This window comes from Nuphar pumila, chromosome 16, assembly GCF_984573655.1.
Source record: "Nuphar pumila chromosome 16, dmNupPumi1.hap1.1, whole genome shotgun sequence".
Lineage (NCBI taxonomy): Eukaryota > Viridiplantae > Streptophyta > Magnoliopsida > Nymphaeales > Nymphaeaceae > Nuphar > Nuphar pumila.
In genome coordinates this window covers 2,077,456-2,094,771 of record NC_143264.1, presented here as the reverse complement: position 1 = coordinate 2,094,771, position 17,316 = coordinate 2,077,456, and the positions used below count along the sequence as shown (strand labels likewise).

Here is a 17,316-nt window from a genome sequence, read left to right as displayed (position 1 = left end):
TAGATTCCTTTTATATGAAATTTTTTGTGTAGTTTATTTTTTATTTACAGGAAATATAAATTGTACAGTAAATATAAATTGTACCGTTCTCAGTATTTAATTCTCAAATAATTTTTTTTTCATGTTTGCGACGGAATCATCCGTCGCTATGCATATAAATCTAGTGACGGCTTAGCGACAGACGTAAATCCGTCGCTATGCATATAAATCTAGTGACGGCTTAGCGACGGACGTAAATCCGTCGCCAAGCCGAGGTCACCGTTTAGTACCGGCGGATTGAAGACAGAATACATCGCTCGTTATTCCATCGCAATTAGCGACGGACCTGGCGACGAAGTTATTCCGTCGCCAGTTAGCGTCGAAAAATTTGCGACGTAAGCATACCGTCGCGTCGTCGTCGCTAATCCGTCGCTAAGCCTGTTAGCGACGGAATAGCGACGGAATGTGGTCGTCGCTAATCCACTGCTTTGTTGTGGTGTTGAGTGACCAGAATTATACCTGGGTTGTGTGAGTGATGCAGATAATATTGGCTTGCCATATCAACATTGTGAATCGTAGATTGGGCACTTGCCAAGGACTGAGTATCATCACTCATGATGACAGAGACGACAGAAGCGTACAATCACTTGATTCCAAAGGTGCTCAACCTTTAATTTGCAGAACTGATAACTGTTATTGTAATGTTGTTGACTGAGAATCAAGATTCACAACAGCCAAACACACAGAGATCGAATGTGAAGGCCACTGTTGTGCCACCAAATTCAATCAAAGAAAGGCCAGTTGGATTACAGCAACCAAAGTCAGACGTGCTTTAGAAATTGAAGCCACAAAAAAATAGAGAGCTCTGCGTCTGCAACCAAATGGGAGACGATCAAGTAGTTTGACGGCGGCTCGAACAAGGGATGTCAGCCTCGATGCAACCTATGGTGAACGCTTGAAAGCTCGTCAATCGGTTGACATTCAGCTGGCAATCCAAAAGATGAATAACAACGAAAGCTTGCTTCTGAAATGTGAGCTCTGATACCATGTGAAATGGAGTACAGGAATGGACATACAAAAGATTGAGCAAGTCACCTTTTAACATTGAATATTGAATACATTTTACAGAGCAGGCAAATCTCATACATCTGAGATTGGAAGAAAAAAGAATATACAGAAAAGGATAATTACAAATAAAGGAAACTCCAATATTAGCAATGGCAATAACATATAGATCTGTTAAAATCAAGAGAATCACTCTTGAGATATCATAAGACTTTCTTTCTTTACAGGTTCCCACTAAATGAAACATATCAATCATATGTATGGTACTAAATGTGAAAAAAACAAACGAACAACGCAATTCTGTTGTGTTGCTAGGTAGATTGTGCTTACAATCGACATTAGAAAATACTATAAATGTGTGTGTGATATCTGCCCACAAGGGCTTCTCTCATCTGACAAGGGTTGCTTTATTAATGTCATCAAGTTATAGGATATCACAAGTTCAAAACCCACGGGTGGCATCCCTTGCTGCAAGTTCAAAGCTGGGCCAACTTCCCTATAAACAGAAGGAGATCTCAAGGGTTAGGCTAGCCAATGTGGGGTCGGTGATGGGGACGGGAGGATGGCTGTGGTTATCTCTTATCCCGAAAAAATGTGTGACATTCAGTAAAAGCCAAGGTTTCTTATGTTAGTTGAAATGTTTTAGTGCATTAAAACCCCACAAACGTGATTTACGTATGAAACATTTGCAATAATTCCATTATATATATATATATATATATATATATATATATATATATATATATATATATAGCAATTGGTATCTGTGAAATCCATAGGTACTAAATTCGTGGTCAAACGTCAAAATTATCACCACTAATGCTCTTGAAGGTAAAATGACCATTAGCAGCGACAAAAATCACCGCTAACGACCTTTAGCAACCATTTTTGTTGCCCTAATGCTCATTTAAGCATTAGCAGCGATAATTTTGTTGCGCTAATGTTTTTTTGTTAGAAAAACTCATCATTTTGATGCTGTTTGTTTTTTTGCACACGACAGTCCATCAATGTGCTATGGACGGCCAGCACGACCAATTTCGTACCTAAGCATTTCACAGCTACCAATTTTTCTCTCTCTACATATATGTAATTGTTTGTATGAATCTAGATATTCAAATGCTGGATCTATGCATATATAGTAAATAAAGCATGTCACTTTATGCATGCTTCAACTCAAAGACTATTGGAATCATGTCAAAAGAATTTTTTGATATCTCAAGAGAAGCGTGATGCATGGTCTTCACATCCATAAAAGTAAATCATTGCAATTATCAGTTGAGCAGTGCCCAGATGATAGGCGCTCAACTGGTGGCTACTTTACCTGGCATAAATTTACTTTTTTGAAACTCATAAAACAACAAACTATTGCTAAATCTCATTGAAGCTGAATGCAAGGCTTTAGCAGTTGTCTATGAGCTTACATTGTTGGGGTCGAACAAGAAGAAACTCTTATCATATGGTGCTGCAAATTCAGTATTTCATGATCGTACGAAGGATATTGAAATAGACTTTCATTTTGTGAGTGAAAAATTAAAAAAAAAGTGAGCTTGAAGTCAAGTTGATTACATCAGAAGATCAGTTAGCAGATATTTTGACTAACACTCGGTAGTTTGAGTTGAGTAGAGGCAATGTATCATTCATGTCTTGTATGTCCTGTGTGTGTGTGTGTGTGAGTGTGTGTGTGAGAGAGAGAGAGAGAGAGAAAGAGAGAGAGAGAGATTTGTCATGGTGAACTGGATCCAATCTGTTTCAACCCTTTATGATACTATGACAAATTTGACAGTATTCCTATATAAACTAGGGCCATAAATGATTCGAACTTTGATTGGATCTGTATATGCATTATATGATATTTTTATAATATATTTAATGTATAATTTTATTAATATATGTATAACCATTTTTTTATATATAATATACATATATTTATGTTATATATATATATATAACTCGCCCATGACTATGCTGGGTCAACTCATTGACTCGACCGAGTTTGTACTCGTTTTCCACCAAGTGATTGGGTGATCAGGGCCGAGTAAGTGACTGGGTTGACCCGGTGAGTTTTTAAATTATGGCAGTCATTAAGTTCACCTCTTGCGCTTCACAAGCCCCTTTTAATTTGATGGGAGAGGCCTAAACGCCTCTTTTAAGTTCACAGCAACTGTTTTCAAAAACAATTCATAAAATAATGCAATTAATAAGGCTGTGAACTATTAGCATTATATAAGCTTCATACACTACTCTAATACCAGCTTTTCCTTTAGAAGGTATGGTAACATCATTTGTCCCAGAGGTTTCCATTCTTGAGCCCAAAGCTGATCTTTCAATGGAAAAGAAGCGAGGGCATTATGCTAGCTCCCAAAGCATCCTCCTTGTTGGTGAAGGTGACTTCTCGTTTTCTCTGAGTTTAGCAAGAGCTTTTGAATCAGCAAATAATATGGTGCCCACATCTCTAGATTCCAAAGGTATCATTTCTTCTTTCCCATGTATGTTTCCTTTTTCCTTACATGAATCAAAAGAGTATGGCATGACTGCGGACAGTGAAGTACTTGATCACTTCTGCTAATCTCCGGCTGTCTCATAGCCAGTTTGGTTATATAGATATGTAGACTTGACCATTGAAAGCAAGCACACACTATAAATAAAAAACGGTTGGCATGTGTTTGTATAATGACAAACTGAAAATGCATATATGGTTGGTAGCAATAGCATGCATGTTCTTTGATAAATATGCTTACATTATCAACATGCTTCTTTACAGGTTTCTAGTCATTAATTTTTATACAGAGGTAATGTTTGCTACACTCATGGGTAAGGAACCCCAAGTAGAAAACAATTTTGTTTTTCATTTTTTAAAACGTTTGTGCACATCTTTGACGCCCTCCTGATGTGATCTGCATGTTAATTTGGTTTAGTAGTAAACTTTTGGATCATGTTTTTCTGATGTATATTTAGGATTTTTTGAGGGGGTTGACAATCAACCCCCTACAATGTAATGAAATATAAACCCTCAAAAAGTCATATTTCTACATCAAAAAAATTATGATATGCATGAAGTTAGATTTGCTTAAAACAAATCCTCCTGTGAGTTTCAACTAGAGGGTTCCTTCATACTGATATATTCATTTTTCCTGCTAATGTGTGGAAGGAAAACTATGGCTCCAATATGCATCTGCCATTGGTATTTTGGTAGAGCTGCGAGCATTGGGTTGCAAGCTTCTTCATGATACTGGCACGATGTGGATGAGCAAGGATCCTAGAGTCAGAACCATGGAATTTGACAGAATCATCTTCAACTTTCCTCATGCTGGCTTCATATGCAGTGAATCTAAAGCCTTACAAATTGAGTGAGTTCAAAAGAGCAGAGCTTTTAAATTTTTGGTATGCCAAGTCATGTGCAAGCAAGTGAAACGTTCCCCATCAGACTGAGTGGAAGCCAACTTCTTCTGTCAGTGAAGGTCAATCTTCTAATTGACTGACCCAGTTTCAAGCTTGTGAACTTGTGGTTTGCTCTATCCCATTTGAATCTAGAAAGATGTCACAAACTCATTATCGGGATTATCTGACTGAGACCAAATTTTGTTAACATGAATAAAAAGTTTTTCATGAAAAATATAGCATCTATTTCATTTGAAAAAAGAAAATATCGCATCTATACATGTTTTCTTCTCCATTTATATGCTTTTGTATATTGTACCATCATAACTTACGGTGGTACACCTTTTATATAGATATAATCTTCGAAAGCAAAATCAACCTTTGTGTCATTTTTAGCAAGTTCTATTTACTAATTTCATGTGTTAAAGTTGACTCTTAACATGATGGTCTATACCATTTCAAGCTATGTTTATCTGTTTTTTTTTTTTTACTGGCAAGCTGCGGTAAGGCAGACCCCTGCGAGAGAATCAATCAATATACTAAAACTTGTATTCAATTTAGATTTGGGAACTACCCAGGCGATTTATCTTTCCAGACCTGCTTATTACACAAAATGCACAGTGTAGCTACATTCTGTACGATAATACATGATTTGCTTATCTTCACGAATTGTGAGCTGTTGAATTTTCACCATGTTCAAAACCGAATCTTGAGAGTAAAAAAACCATGTTACCTACCACTTCTCTAGCCTATTGTCATCCTTACCAGTTTTTGAAGGTTTTTTTCTATTTTTTTTTTAAATCTAAGCATAATGATGTGAACTACATGCTTGATTTTATAGGAATAGATTCTTGGATCGTCCAATTTTGACATGCAGGTAGTTTTTTATAAGATTTAAAAATTGATGGTTTACAATTTTCATAAATATTTAATGCTTAAAAAATCATTCTTTTATAAAAAAAAACATGATCCAAATGTAATTTTCTAGCAAATTGACGATGCCAAACACATCTGCATTGGCAGATTTGTGAAAAACAATACAGAAACACGTATTTGAGAGTGGTAGGAAGTCTAACGTGCATCATTAACAATGTTAACTTTATTTAACATTAATAATTACTAAATTTTGTAGTTCTCAGACAAGTTTAACATGCTTACCCTGGTTTAAGCCTAAAGAAAGAAAAAAAAAACATGGTTAGCAACCTAACTGCCTTGTTCAAACTGTTTATAGACCCAAACCTATTCACCACTGAGTGGATTCTTACCTAAAACATCATAGACTCGAGTCACACTGACACAAAGACCGAAATTGACCCACCTTGCAAATTGTTGACATATCATAAATATCAGTGAGATCTAGTTTGGAAACAGCTCAGAACTACTACAACCCTTTTTCAGACAAGATTGCTTGCTTTGTGAGTGAACGTCGTATTCGTCATCAATGGAGGTATCAACAGGTTAGACCTTCACCATACGTCCCAGCTGGTGGGTCTAGACCCGCGGGGGCCAAGTCTAAGGTGCTGTTACTAGGTCTAGGTTTGGGCCTGATATTGAACCTATCATATGCAAAACTATACCCAGTTTCTATAAGGATAACATACACCAGACCCAGTGACAGAATAACCTTTTATTCTTTTTATAATAAAAAATTGCAGATTTTAATCTAAACTTGTGCCACACCCATCTTTGGTATGAAACTTCATAAACCATATCTTGGGATGCAAATGGGTTGGATCCAAGATAGAGGTTTTGCAAATTGTTTCTGTTTCAGATCTGACCAGATTCGAGTATTTAATTAGCTGTTCCAGATCCGAACCATTTGCATCCCTAACCATATTTTGCTCCATATGCTAATTGGATCTTACCAATCCAACCAAATAATCAGTCAGGCGTTTTTCTTTTAATTACTAAAAAGGTATATTACCAGACCTGGTACAAATCATACCCAACCCATTGACACCCGTCGGTGCAGTAATCTACTCGTTCCAAAATTTATGGTGGAATGCTCTTGGCTGGTCATGGTAGTTGGAATTATTTGGCCCTTCACATTCAATGATATCAAAGCCACGGTAGTTGGAAGTATTTCTCCCTTCACATTTAATGATATCAATGCCATGGTAGTTGGAATTATTTGTCCCTGCACATTCAATGATATCAAAGTCATTTGACAATCCTCCTCTTTCTGTGATAAATTTGCTTTTCCCGCTTATAGACATACTATTAGTTTTCTAATAATACCTTTCAATTATTGAGAGTAGGGATGGCAGTGGACCGGTCCGGGGCAGGGGACAAGGCTTCCCCGCCTTCATCCCAGCACAGGGGTGGATTTTAACCTCCACCCCGGCCTCCATTCCCATTTCATGTCCTCCATCCCCAGTCCAAACGGGGCGAGGGGGGGCGGGGCCCCATTTTTTTCGGTCCACTGCTATCCCTAATTGTGAGGTATACATAACTCGGCCAATATCTCTTCCCGGAATCCTCCCATTCGTACTAGGGGTGGCAATCAGGTCGGGTTGGCGGGTCGGGTTGGCGTGTCAGCATACCTCAACCCGAACCCGACCCGTTTATTAAACGGGTTGGCTGTGGCAAACACTAACCCGACCCATTTAATAAACGGGTAACCCGACATGACCCGCCAACCCGTTTAATAAATGGGTTGGGTCGGGAAAACGGGTTGGCGGGTAGCGGGTCGGGTTGGTGGGCGGGTTGGCAGGTCGGGTTGGCGGGTCGTGTCAGGTTTTACCACCCCTAATTCGTACCAATTGGCCAGGTGCTCAGTTTGTTTGGTAGGATCAGCGCAGGCTAGCTTGTGTTGGGACGTTGCAGGTTCAAAACCCAATGGTATAGATGTATAACTGGTAGGAGTCTGCCTAACCCAGCTTGCCTTTGAAAAAAAAAAGTCCTCTCATTCGTACGTAATGCTTATCAACCTGTGGAGGAGAAAGGCTCAAGCGCAATGTGACCTAGTCACCAACCATCTGCTGTTTGGGCCACACAGCTGATAGGATGTACCCCAAAGATGGGATAATGAGATCATTGAATCAAATTATCGATCTTATCTTACAATTACGGGGTGCACCTCTCATTCGGCCGGCCACTTTCATTTCCTCTCTCCTGAATTCGGTCGATAGAGAACCAAGAGAATAACTCTAGATGTAATTGCCAGAAATTGGTCTGAGATCGGGTTCTGCCGTCTGCTCTATGGTTTAGATTTGTTGCTAAAGATAAAACATCTTCAACTGACCGTTGGCTAGCAAGCGAGAAAGGCTATAAGATGGCTGAAGTACCTGTGGAGTACTTGCTCAATAAGTTGGAATCCTTGGTGGTGGCCGAAGTGAAATTGCTGAAGGGAGTTCGGTATGAAGTTGGTGAAATCAGGAGCGAATTGAGAAGCATAAAATCCTTTGTGAAGGATGCTGACAGAAGGAAGGATAGCAATGAAGGGATAAAGGAGTGGGTGGAACAGGTTAGGGAGCAGGCATACGACATCGAGGACGTTATAGACAAGTTTATGCTTCGATTTGGAGGGCAATACCGAGGTGGATTCAGTGCTTCCTTGAACAGGGGCCTTCACTCGGTAGCTCGCCTGAAAGCCCGTCGTGATCTCGCGCTAGAGCTGCAGTCCATCAAGAGCAGAGTGGTGAGCATTTCACAAAGAAAAGATAGGTATGCTCTCAATAGGTTTGAAGAAGGAACCAGCTCCAGTGCTGCTGCTGCAAATAGATCGCAAGTTCGTCAAGAGGCGCACTTTGCCGGAGAAGCGTATGCGGTAGGAAACGAGGAAGATGTTGCGAAACTCATAGGATGGATGACAGGTGGAGATTCAAAGCTTACCCTGGTTTCGCTGGTGGGAATGGGAGGCCTGGGAAAGACAACACTCGCTAGAAAACTATATAACAGCCAAAAGGTGAGGGAACACTTTGATTGCCATGCTTGGTTATCTGTATCCTTATCTTTTAATGCTGGAAAACTTCTAGTTTCCTTGTTGAAATGTTTGTACAAGTCAAGGAATGAGAGGCCTCCGGATGGCATTGACTCCATGGAGATACCATACCTTAGGGAAGCGCTTCATGATTATTTGCAATATACAAGGTATGTTATTGTGCTAGATGATGTATGGAGTGCTCTTGACTTAGAGAGCATCGCCTCTGCATTCCCTATAAACTGTCATGGGAGCAGGATCCTGATCACGACCCGTATAGAGAACATAGCTTCATCGATAGAAATCTCGTCTGGATCTGTTGGCCATGTCCACCGAGTAAAACCGTTGTCTGATCAAGGATCCATGACCTTGTTTTGTAAGATTGCATTCCAAGATCTTGCAGAAGCAAAATGCCCTCCACAACTTAGTGAAGTATGCAAATCTCTGGTGGATAAATGCGAAGGCCTGCCACTTGCTGTTGTAGTTTTGGGAGGCATGCTGTGGAAGAAAGACAAGACAGTGTCGGCATGGAGAAGAGTGCTTGACAGCCTTCGTATAGAGTTGAGGATCAACCCTTCTCTTAATCGATTAAGAAGCATCTTGTTACTTAGCTACAACGAGTTACCCTGGCACCTTAAGGCTTGTTTCTTGTATTGCAGCATATTTCCTGAGGACTATTTGATCAAGCGAAACAAGATAATCAGGCTATGGGTGTCAGAGGGGTTTGTAGAGCAGACAGAAGGCATGACATTGGAGGAATCAGGAGAGAGGTGCCTTGAGGAGCTAATTGACAGAAACCTTCTCCAAATTGTTGAACGGAATTTTTCTGGTAGAGTGAGAGCATGTCGGATTCACGATCTTCTACGGGAATCGCTTGTTTTTATATCTGAGAAAGAGAGATTTTGTGTCACTTTGAGGGAGCAAGAAGCTATCCCAGACATGAAAAGCAGACGCCTTTCGCTCCACCGTAATGGAAATGAAACAGAGCGTTCACCTAGCTCGCTAAATCGGCTGCCTCTTCGCTCCTTGTTCGTGTTCGGTGGAGGTGTCGTACCTTCCTCTGTTTCTGCCAACTTTTCTTGCTTCAATTTGATGAGGGTGTTGGATTTTGAAGGTGCTTCCATTAAGGAACTGCCTAGAGAATTGGGAGAGATGTTTCATCTGAGACACCTGAATTTGAGTAGAACCAACGTAAGGACTCTCCCGAAGTCATTCTGTAAGCTTCGGAACCTGCAAGTTTTGGACATAAGATATACTAAGATTAACATGCTGCCTAAGGGGATATCAAACATGAAAAGCTTGCGCGTCATATCCGCGCTTTCTAATCCCCGATTTCCTTTTACAATTAACGAGTTTCTGGGATGCCGAATGTCAACAGCAACATGTATGCTAACGCACCTGCAAAAACTATCAGGCCTATATTCTACGATGGAGATAGCTGAAGGAGTGGGCAATTTAGTTCAACTTCGAAAATTTGAGATATTAGGTGTGAAGGAAGAGCATGGGCTAAAGCTTTGTGATTCCATTGGAAAGATGAGGAACCTGTCCAAGCTGCTCATATCTTCTTCGGATGAAGAAGAATCTCTCCAACTGGGATCCTTATCACACCCCCCAACAAAACTTGAAGAATTGCGCCTGTGTGGGCCTATGAAGAAGTTACCGGTGTGGCTGAGCTCCCTGGACAACCTCAAGAAGCTGGGACTGTATCATTCTAGATTAAGCCGAGATCCATTTTCATCCCTTCAAGGGCTACCAAGTTTGACGTGGCTTGTTCTCTACGAGGCTTACGATGGTCTCGGTTTATTTTGCGAAGCAGGGTCTTTCCCTCAGCTCAGGGACCTTTGGTTAGGAAACCTCGACGGTTTAGAGCTTATGATAATCGAGGAGAATACATTGCAATGCCTCCATACACTACAAATATGTGGGTGCATGAGGTTAAGTCGTATCAGTGGCCTTCGTCACGTCACTTCCCTCCAACAGTTTTACATGACAGATGTGAATTGCTTGCTGCAAACTCTTGCTATCGAAAAGTCAGAAGTCGAACACATTCCCCAGGTCTTCTACTACCGTAGATACCTTGAGGGAGTCAGGAGGATAGACCTGGTACTGCGAGGGGACAAACTCGACGTCCCAATGTTAGCTGAAGGCACATTTTTGCCGCCTGTTTTGAATGAGCCTTTTTGAGGTGTATGCTGCTGTTAGTTGTGTGAAACATTATATTGTTATTGGTACCAGTCTTTAGGTAACGTTGTTGTGTTAATGGTGTAACTCAGTAGTGATAGTAATGAGTCTTGCAAGTAGCAATTGTTGGCCAGCGTGTGGTCACTTTGCTTTTCTATAAATAGCAGCAAGAAGTGTTTGATTGAAAAAGAGTTACGAAATTTTGTATGTTTTTCACCCAAGTAAAAATGTTGTTTTGTTCTTGCTTTCTTTTCTCATTTTTTATTTCCATCCAAGTGGTGAAGGAAAGTCCATTCTTATTATTCCAACAGCCTAACGATGACTAGGGATGGCAGTGGACCGGGGGAAAGCGGCCCCGCCTCGCCCCGTTTGGACCGGGGATGAAGGGTATGAAACGGGGATGGAGGCGGGGACGAAGGTTAAAATCCATCCCCGTCCGGGGGTGGAGGCGGGGATGGACGTGCACTTTTCCCCGCCCCGCCCCGTCCCCGCCACGATCCCCACCTCATCCCCGCCCCGACCACTTTTCTCCGCAATATCCCCGCCCCGCCCCGCCTCATCCTCGTTTGAACCGGGGATGGAGGACATGAAACGGGGATGAAGGCGGGGATGGAGGATAAAATCCATTCCCCGCCGGGGATGGAGGCGGGGGTGGAGGATAAAATCTTGAGGCGGGGCGGGGGTGGAGACCTTGTCCCCCGCCCCGCCCCACTGCCATCCCTAACGATGACTTTGAGAGTAGTGCAAGCGGAGATGATGACACCCAAATGCTTTTACAGCTAAAAGGTACTCGAAAGTTGTTTGTTTTGTAAACCCTGACATGATTCGTCTACAAAATGAATAGCATTGGAAAGGCCTCGTTTGCATGTAAGTAGATGCCTCTTGTTTTGTGTGGTTTTGGGTGTAGTTCATCTTAGTGATGAGGGATCTTGGACGGGTTTATTTCAAGGATGAGTACATGCAGTTGCTTATGTTCCCCATCTTCATCCATTACAATGGTTGTTTGCGTCAAATTCTGTCTTATTCTGTACAAAACCATTTGTTACTCATGCTTTGTTTTGAGCAGGTTTTCAAGTTGTTCTCACTAGCAAAAATACCGCAAATTGATAATTCAACTAAATTTTAGTCAAATATCATAAATATTCAAGACTTCAAAAATCTTGTTTTTTTATCGAAAAAAACATGATCCAAGTGTTGTTTCTTAGCAAATCGATCATGCTGAACAGATCTGCACGGTCAAATTTGGAGAAAACAACTCAAGAACCCTCATTCTCTTGCGGTAGGCTGTTAGGTAGCTACTACCTTCTCTATATGACTATAGAGTAGCAGCCTACACCAATCCATACTCACTGCCCCCCTACGGGGCTTTTGAAGTGTTTTTTTTTTATGTTTTTTTTAATCCGACTATATTCTACATGTTTGATTTTATAGGAATGGACTTTTGTCATTTGATTCTCATGTGCAGGTAGGTTTTTATAAGGCTTGAAAATTGATGGTGAAATTTTTTTGTAAATATCATAAATATTCAAAGCTAAAAAAACATTTTTTTATAAGGAAAACATAATCCAAGTGTCATTTTTTGGCAAATCGACCATGACAAAAGCATATGCATCGTCAGATTTGAGAAAATCAACTTAGAACTCCTCGTTTCCTTTAAATAGGCTTAGCTACTCCCTTCTCTATATGAGTAGATAGGAGCTGTCTACACCAATCCATGTCTACCGCTACTTATAGGGCTTTTGAAGGGTTTTTTTCATATATATATCATCTTTCTTTTAGAAAACATACTTGCATGTATTTTGTGTTTAATTTAAAAAGGTAGATGTGATTTTTTGCTTTATTCAGTAGAAAACATACATTAGTTTAAACATTTTCTATGTTTAGATAGCTTTTAGCTCAACATAAAAATTTAATAAAAAACTTAATTAACTAAAAATCAAGAATTCTTGTTAAATTGATTCTATTTAAAACAATTAATCTTTTAGTTAGTACGTGTAGCCACATTGTTTTACATCTTCGCTACAAAACCACCCCTGAAATAAAAGATTTGATTGTGCTGGATTATGTCTGCCATTCATACAGTCCCTTCTGTGGTGGCAATAAAACCGTGGTGCACCCCTTGACCTCAAGGGTAGGGATGCAAACAGTTCGGATCCGAAGCAGTTAAACACATGGGGATTCAAATCAAATATTGGATCTGGATCAGGTAAACATTGCAAAACCCCCCATCCTGGATCTGACCCATCTGAAGCCCTACCCGAGGGAGACCTTGTTGACCTTAATTCTAGAAGGGAGTACCCACATGACGGGGATATCTCCACATTTACCAGCCCGAGACCATGTGGCCAACCCCTTGGGATCAACATCTCCGTTTTAATTGGTTAAAAAAAACACATATAAGGGACCATTTGTTAAAAGAGAATGACTACAATGTCCTCAATATTTGTTTATTCAATAAATGAGTTATTTATCAATAAAAGTTGAAAAAAAGAAAGCAACTTCAAATTCCTTATAAAACTTTAACAAGAACCTTTAAGACTCTGTTTGGGAGAAGGGTATTTGAAGTGTGTTTGGAAAAGGAAAGTGAAGGGAAGCATAAATGTGTGGAGAGTCAGCCAACTACAAATATAAAAAAAAAAAATCAAATTTCAACTCGTCTAATAAGGAGGAGGTATTTACAACTCCTTGAATAACGAGGATTCCAGTGGGTTCTTAAATTTTTTATGGTTCAGAATTTTTTAGCACACTTACCTCAATAAATCTTTTATTCATCTATTTTACCTCATTATTAACTGCAATAATGATGCAGTTAAGAGGCTAACATTGAAGGGTGAGCAACCGACAGACCCGGCCCAGTAATGAACCGGGCCATTGACCCAATCAAAGCTTGGCCCGTTGACCTAACCAGCCCGATCAAAGCTCATCCCCATAAATTGATGGGTTGGACTAAGAGCCTGGTTCGAACTGACCCATTGGGAAAACCTCGACCTACAGCCCACCCGTTATGCCTGTGGGCCTAATCGGGTCAAGTCAGGTTTATTATATTATATATAGTATAATATTATATTATATATAAAATATATATACTATATACTATATATTTTATATATATTTATATACACATATTATATATTATATTATATATGTAATATATACTGAGAGAGTAGAACGTAGGTACTTGAACATTAGGTGCTTTGCTTGTGATACGTGCTTGATATGTTTTTTGGGTTTTTTTTGTTTTATTTTTAAATTTTGACTGTACAGATGTGATCAGCTATTGAAGTGTTCAATTCTAACACATGGGTGGGTTTTTATAAGGTTCAAAAAATCAGCAGTCCAAAATCTTAATAAAATTTTGAGGCTCCAAATATTGTTTTTTTCATGGTAAACACATGATCAAGGTGTGGATTCCTCGTATATCAACCATGCCCAACACATTTATTATATATATAAAAACAGGTTAAGCCGGGTCACGGGCCAATCTGTTTTGGCTCGGTTCAGGTTAAACTTGGACCTAATTTGTAGGCCTAAGGCCGGCTCATGACGGGCTGGGCTGCCTGACTCATTGTCGATCTCTACTTACCACTACAATCAAACATGTTGAGGAATTAGGAAGAGTTGAAAGCCTGAATCCTTGAAAATGTTACTTATGCTTTCAAAAAATAGTGAAAATTTAGAACTCCTTTAAAATCCATTTTTCTTGAATTCCAGTTTTTATAGTCAAATACCTCCAACACTGGTTCCCAAACAGAGCCTGTAATAGTCAAAGAGTTGAGCAGATGTTGCAAAAATAGCTGATAAGTTGATGGCTTTTGGTAATTTACTCCAAGGCATGATAGAGATTTTGGTGCATTTTCTGCTCTGGATCCACTTTGGTCTGCCCTGGATCCATTTATTTAGAACTGAACCGTAAAATTATATCAAGGGAATATAGAGTTAAACGCTCACATCCGGTATATGAGAGAAGTGTTAACCCTGTCAACAACCTGTGTAAAAGTTAAAAGAGGTCATTTGATTGACACCGAGAATAGTGTGAAGTCCAGTTAAAAATCAGACGCAGCCTGTGGTTTGTTTTGTGCAAACAAGTAACCGTCAAGCTGTCACAGGGACACGCTGTTTCTAAATAGACCACGACACGTTAACATTGGCACGAATATATACAACTATTATTTTATTGTTTTTATGGACTTGCCTACTTAAAAGTCTTCCATCATCTTTATTTAACACTAGTTATTGCTAAAATTATGCAGTTATCATTCAAGTTTAACCTGCTTAAAGTGGTTTGAGTCTAACATGGTAAGCAACCTACCCGGTTCAAACTGTTTAAAGACCCAAAACATATTCACCACTGAGTAGATTCTCACCTAAAACACCATAGACTCGAGCCATACTGACCTACAGGCCGAAGTTGGCCCACCCTGCAAGTGATTGGCCCAGACCCAGTCAGACAGGTTTAGATCCAGTCAAGCAAGTCTGGATCCAATCAAACTGTTCTGAATCCAGTTAGAATGTTCTGGATCCAGACATGTAGGTTTAGATCCAGTCAGACCAAGAATGTCTCAGATCCAGTCAAACCATTCTGGATCTAGTTAGAATATTCTAGATCTATTTAGACCATTCTGGATCCAATCAGACCGTTCTGGATCCAGATGAGTAATGGATCTGGATTCAGACAGATAGGGTCGGATCCAGATAAAAAATAGATCTAAATGAGATCGTAAGATAGTCTCGAATTATCTCAAAATCTGAAATGACCATAATATCTATTTGGATACTCGAGATCCATTTCGGTAAAATGGACATATCTTTGCATCCCAAACTCGGAATCGAGTGAGGTTTGGTGCGTTGGACTCGTATCGTAGAGAGGAATCTACTAGTTCATATATTTGAGTAAAATCAGTGATACAAAAATTGAGGTTTCATGAGTAAATTTGTGAGGGGTATTTTAGTAATTTTGTAAGAGGTTTTGTGAATTAATTCAAATATGTTGGTTTAATGACCAGATCCTACTGTTAGAGCATCTTGAGACTCACTTTCGGTGAAAGCACGAGGTTTGCACTTGAGGTAAGGGATATTATAAGTAATCTTAGATGTAAATAAATATTTTTATGTTGCTTGTTACTGTAATGTTATAAATTATTAGCATGATTATTTTGTGGTGAGACCATGACATGCATAAACTTTCATGCTTGACACTATGAGTTGATTTATATATACATGTTGTAGTGATATGCTTGTTAGTTGTGATATGTCATGCATGATAGAAAAAAATTGTATTTCAATTGCATATCCATATGATCATTAATATCATGCATTGTGACGAAATTAAGTTTAGATTAGAGTCTCATTTAGTTCATTCATGTTGTATGAATGAATATTTTGAGTTCAGCATGCATGACCCCTTAAATCCCGAAAGTGATGACCTGTGGCAATGGCTACTTGGTTCGCGGCCAGATTGCAGCCACCATGAAGAGTAGGTCGCCGGTGATTTAACAATATTGAGACACTACATCATTGCGTGCTAAGTGAGAGAGATGTGAGTCCTAAGGTTACCATGAGATTAAGAATGAGATTTTTGTAATCAGTCACGATATCACTCGTGAGGAAACTAGTGAATTATAAATTTGAGAATGCGATTCAATGTGTGAACTTAGTTATGACTTAGGGTTACACTCACACTGGTTTGGGACTCTGAAGACCATGGATGGTTGATAACCATCATGGTTAGGATGTAGCATGAACCATACCGAGATTGAGAGCTTGACCTCCCGGCTAGCTACCGGTGGGGTCCCCGTGGTGGTTCACTACAGTGCCTGGTGGTCTGAAGACCACTGGGAGTGTATGGTTCATTGTTTGGCCAACATGTAGAATTGGAGTATTCTACGGGGTTGCTACGCCCATAGACGGCTATTACCGGTATAGCCAACCTAGTGATAGTTGTGTGAGAGAGTATTTGAGAATGATATTAGGGGTAATTAAAATATACAACATGTGTGGTGTGTCGAGAACTAAACTAAGATTAGGAGCTTAGAGCCTACTACAGTTGTAAGTTAATTATTTATTTACTTATAATTATTTTTTATTGGGTTGTAGACTCACCCTCATTTTTGTTAATTATAACTATAGGTTCCAGGCATTAGAACAGTCAACTTGTGAGCAGCTTTTCCCTTCTTTAGCAGAGCATTTGGTATATTTTATTTTCCTTGTCATTGAATAAGATGCATTTGTTTTCTTTTGTTATGAATGATGAACGATTGTAAGAAAGAGTTGACTTATGAGAATAAAAAAAAAATGGCCACATTTTCTCTATGTAAACTTTGTACTCTTTCCTTTCGAAAGTAATACCAACCGAACTCGGACTCCTAAGGTCCCAGATCGGGGTGTTACAAAGTGGTATCAGAGCCCGAGTTCCTCGCCACCCAAGCCGTATTGTTAGGAGGTAGGTGCGTGTGTTTCATGCTGAATATAGTTGAATGTGATTTGATGTAAAAAAATTATGAATGCTTATAAAGATGATGCAATGATTTGAATGTTTTAGATGCATATATGACTTGAATCCTGTGTGCATAACTCGAACTGCGTAGAAGTTACGTATCTTGAGGTTTAGTTGATTCTTGATATATACAGGATTACATTATATAGAACTCATGCTTTGAGGTTAGATTTAGATAATGCAATGCTCCTCGTGGCAATGATATGATGCATAAGATAATATGCTTTTATACGATATGATTGAAATGCCACATGATCTGAGATTTTAAAAGCATGCGATAAATGTTTAAGTTCAATAG

At 39.5% G+C, this 17,316-nt stretch overlaps 1 protein-coding gene across 1 annotated transcript; it reads left to right on the top strand.

The window, feature by feature from the left end:
• The first annotated feature begins 7,491 nt into the window (after nt 1–7,491).
• LOC149812647 (disease resistance protein RPM1-like) lies at nt 7,492–10,782 on the top strand. The gene is made up of 2 exons (XM_089991784.1): nt 7,492–8,904; nt 9,004–10,782. Exons 1-2 carry the CDS (start codon nt 7,697–7,699, stop codon nt 10,526–10,528), a joined length of 2,733 nt encoding a protein of 910 aa, XP_089847910.1. The 5' UTR covers nt 7,492–7,696; the 3' UTR covers nt 10,529–10,782.
• The last annotated feature ends 6,534 nt before the right edge of the window (nt 10,783–17,316 follow it).

What these genes read in the sequence shown, in the direction of transcription:
- LOC149812647 (XM_089991784.1), top strand. Translation starts at nt 7,697, where the DNA reads ATGGCTGAAGTACCTGTGGAGTACTTGCTCAATAAGTTGGAATCCTTG. An exon ending in CTTGACAGCCTTCGTATAGA is followed by an intron (nt 8,905 to 9,003) that starts GTTGAGGATCAA and finishes CTTGTATTGCAG; the next exon opens with CATATTTCCTGAGGACTATT.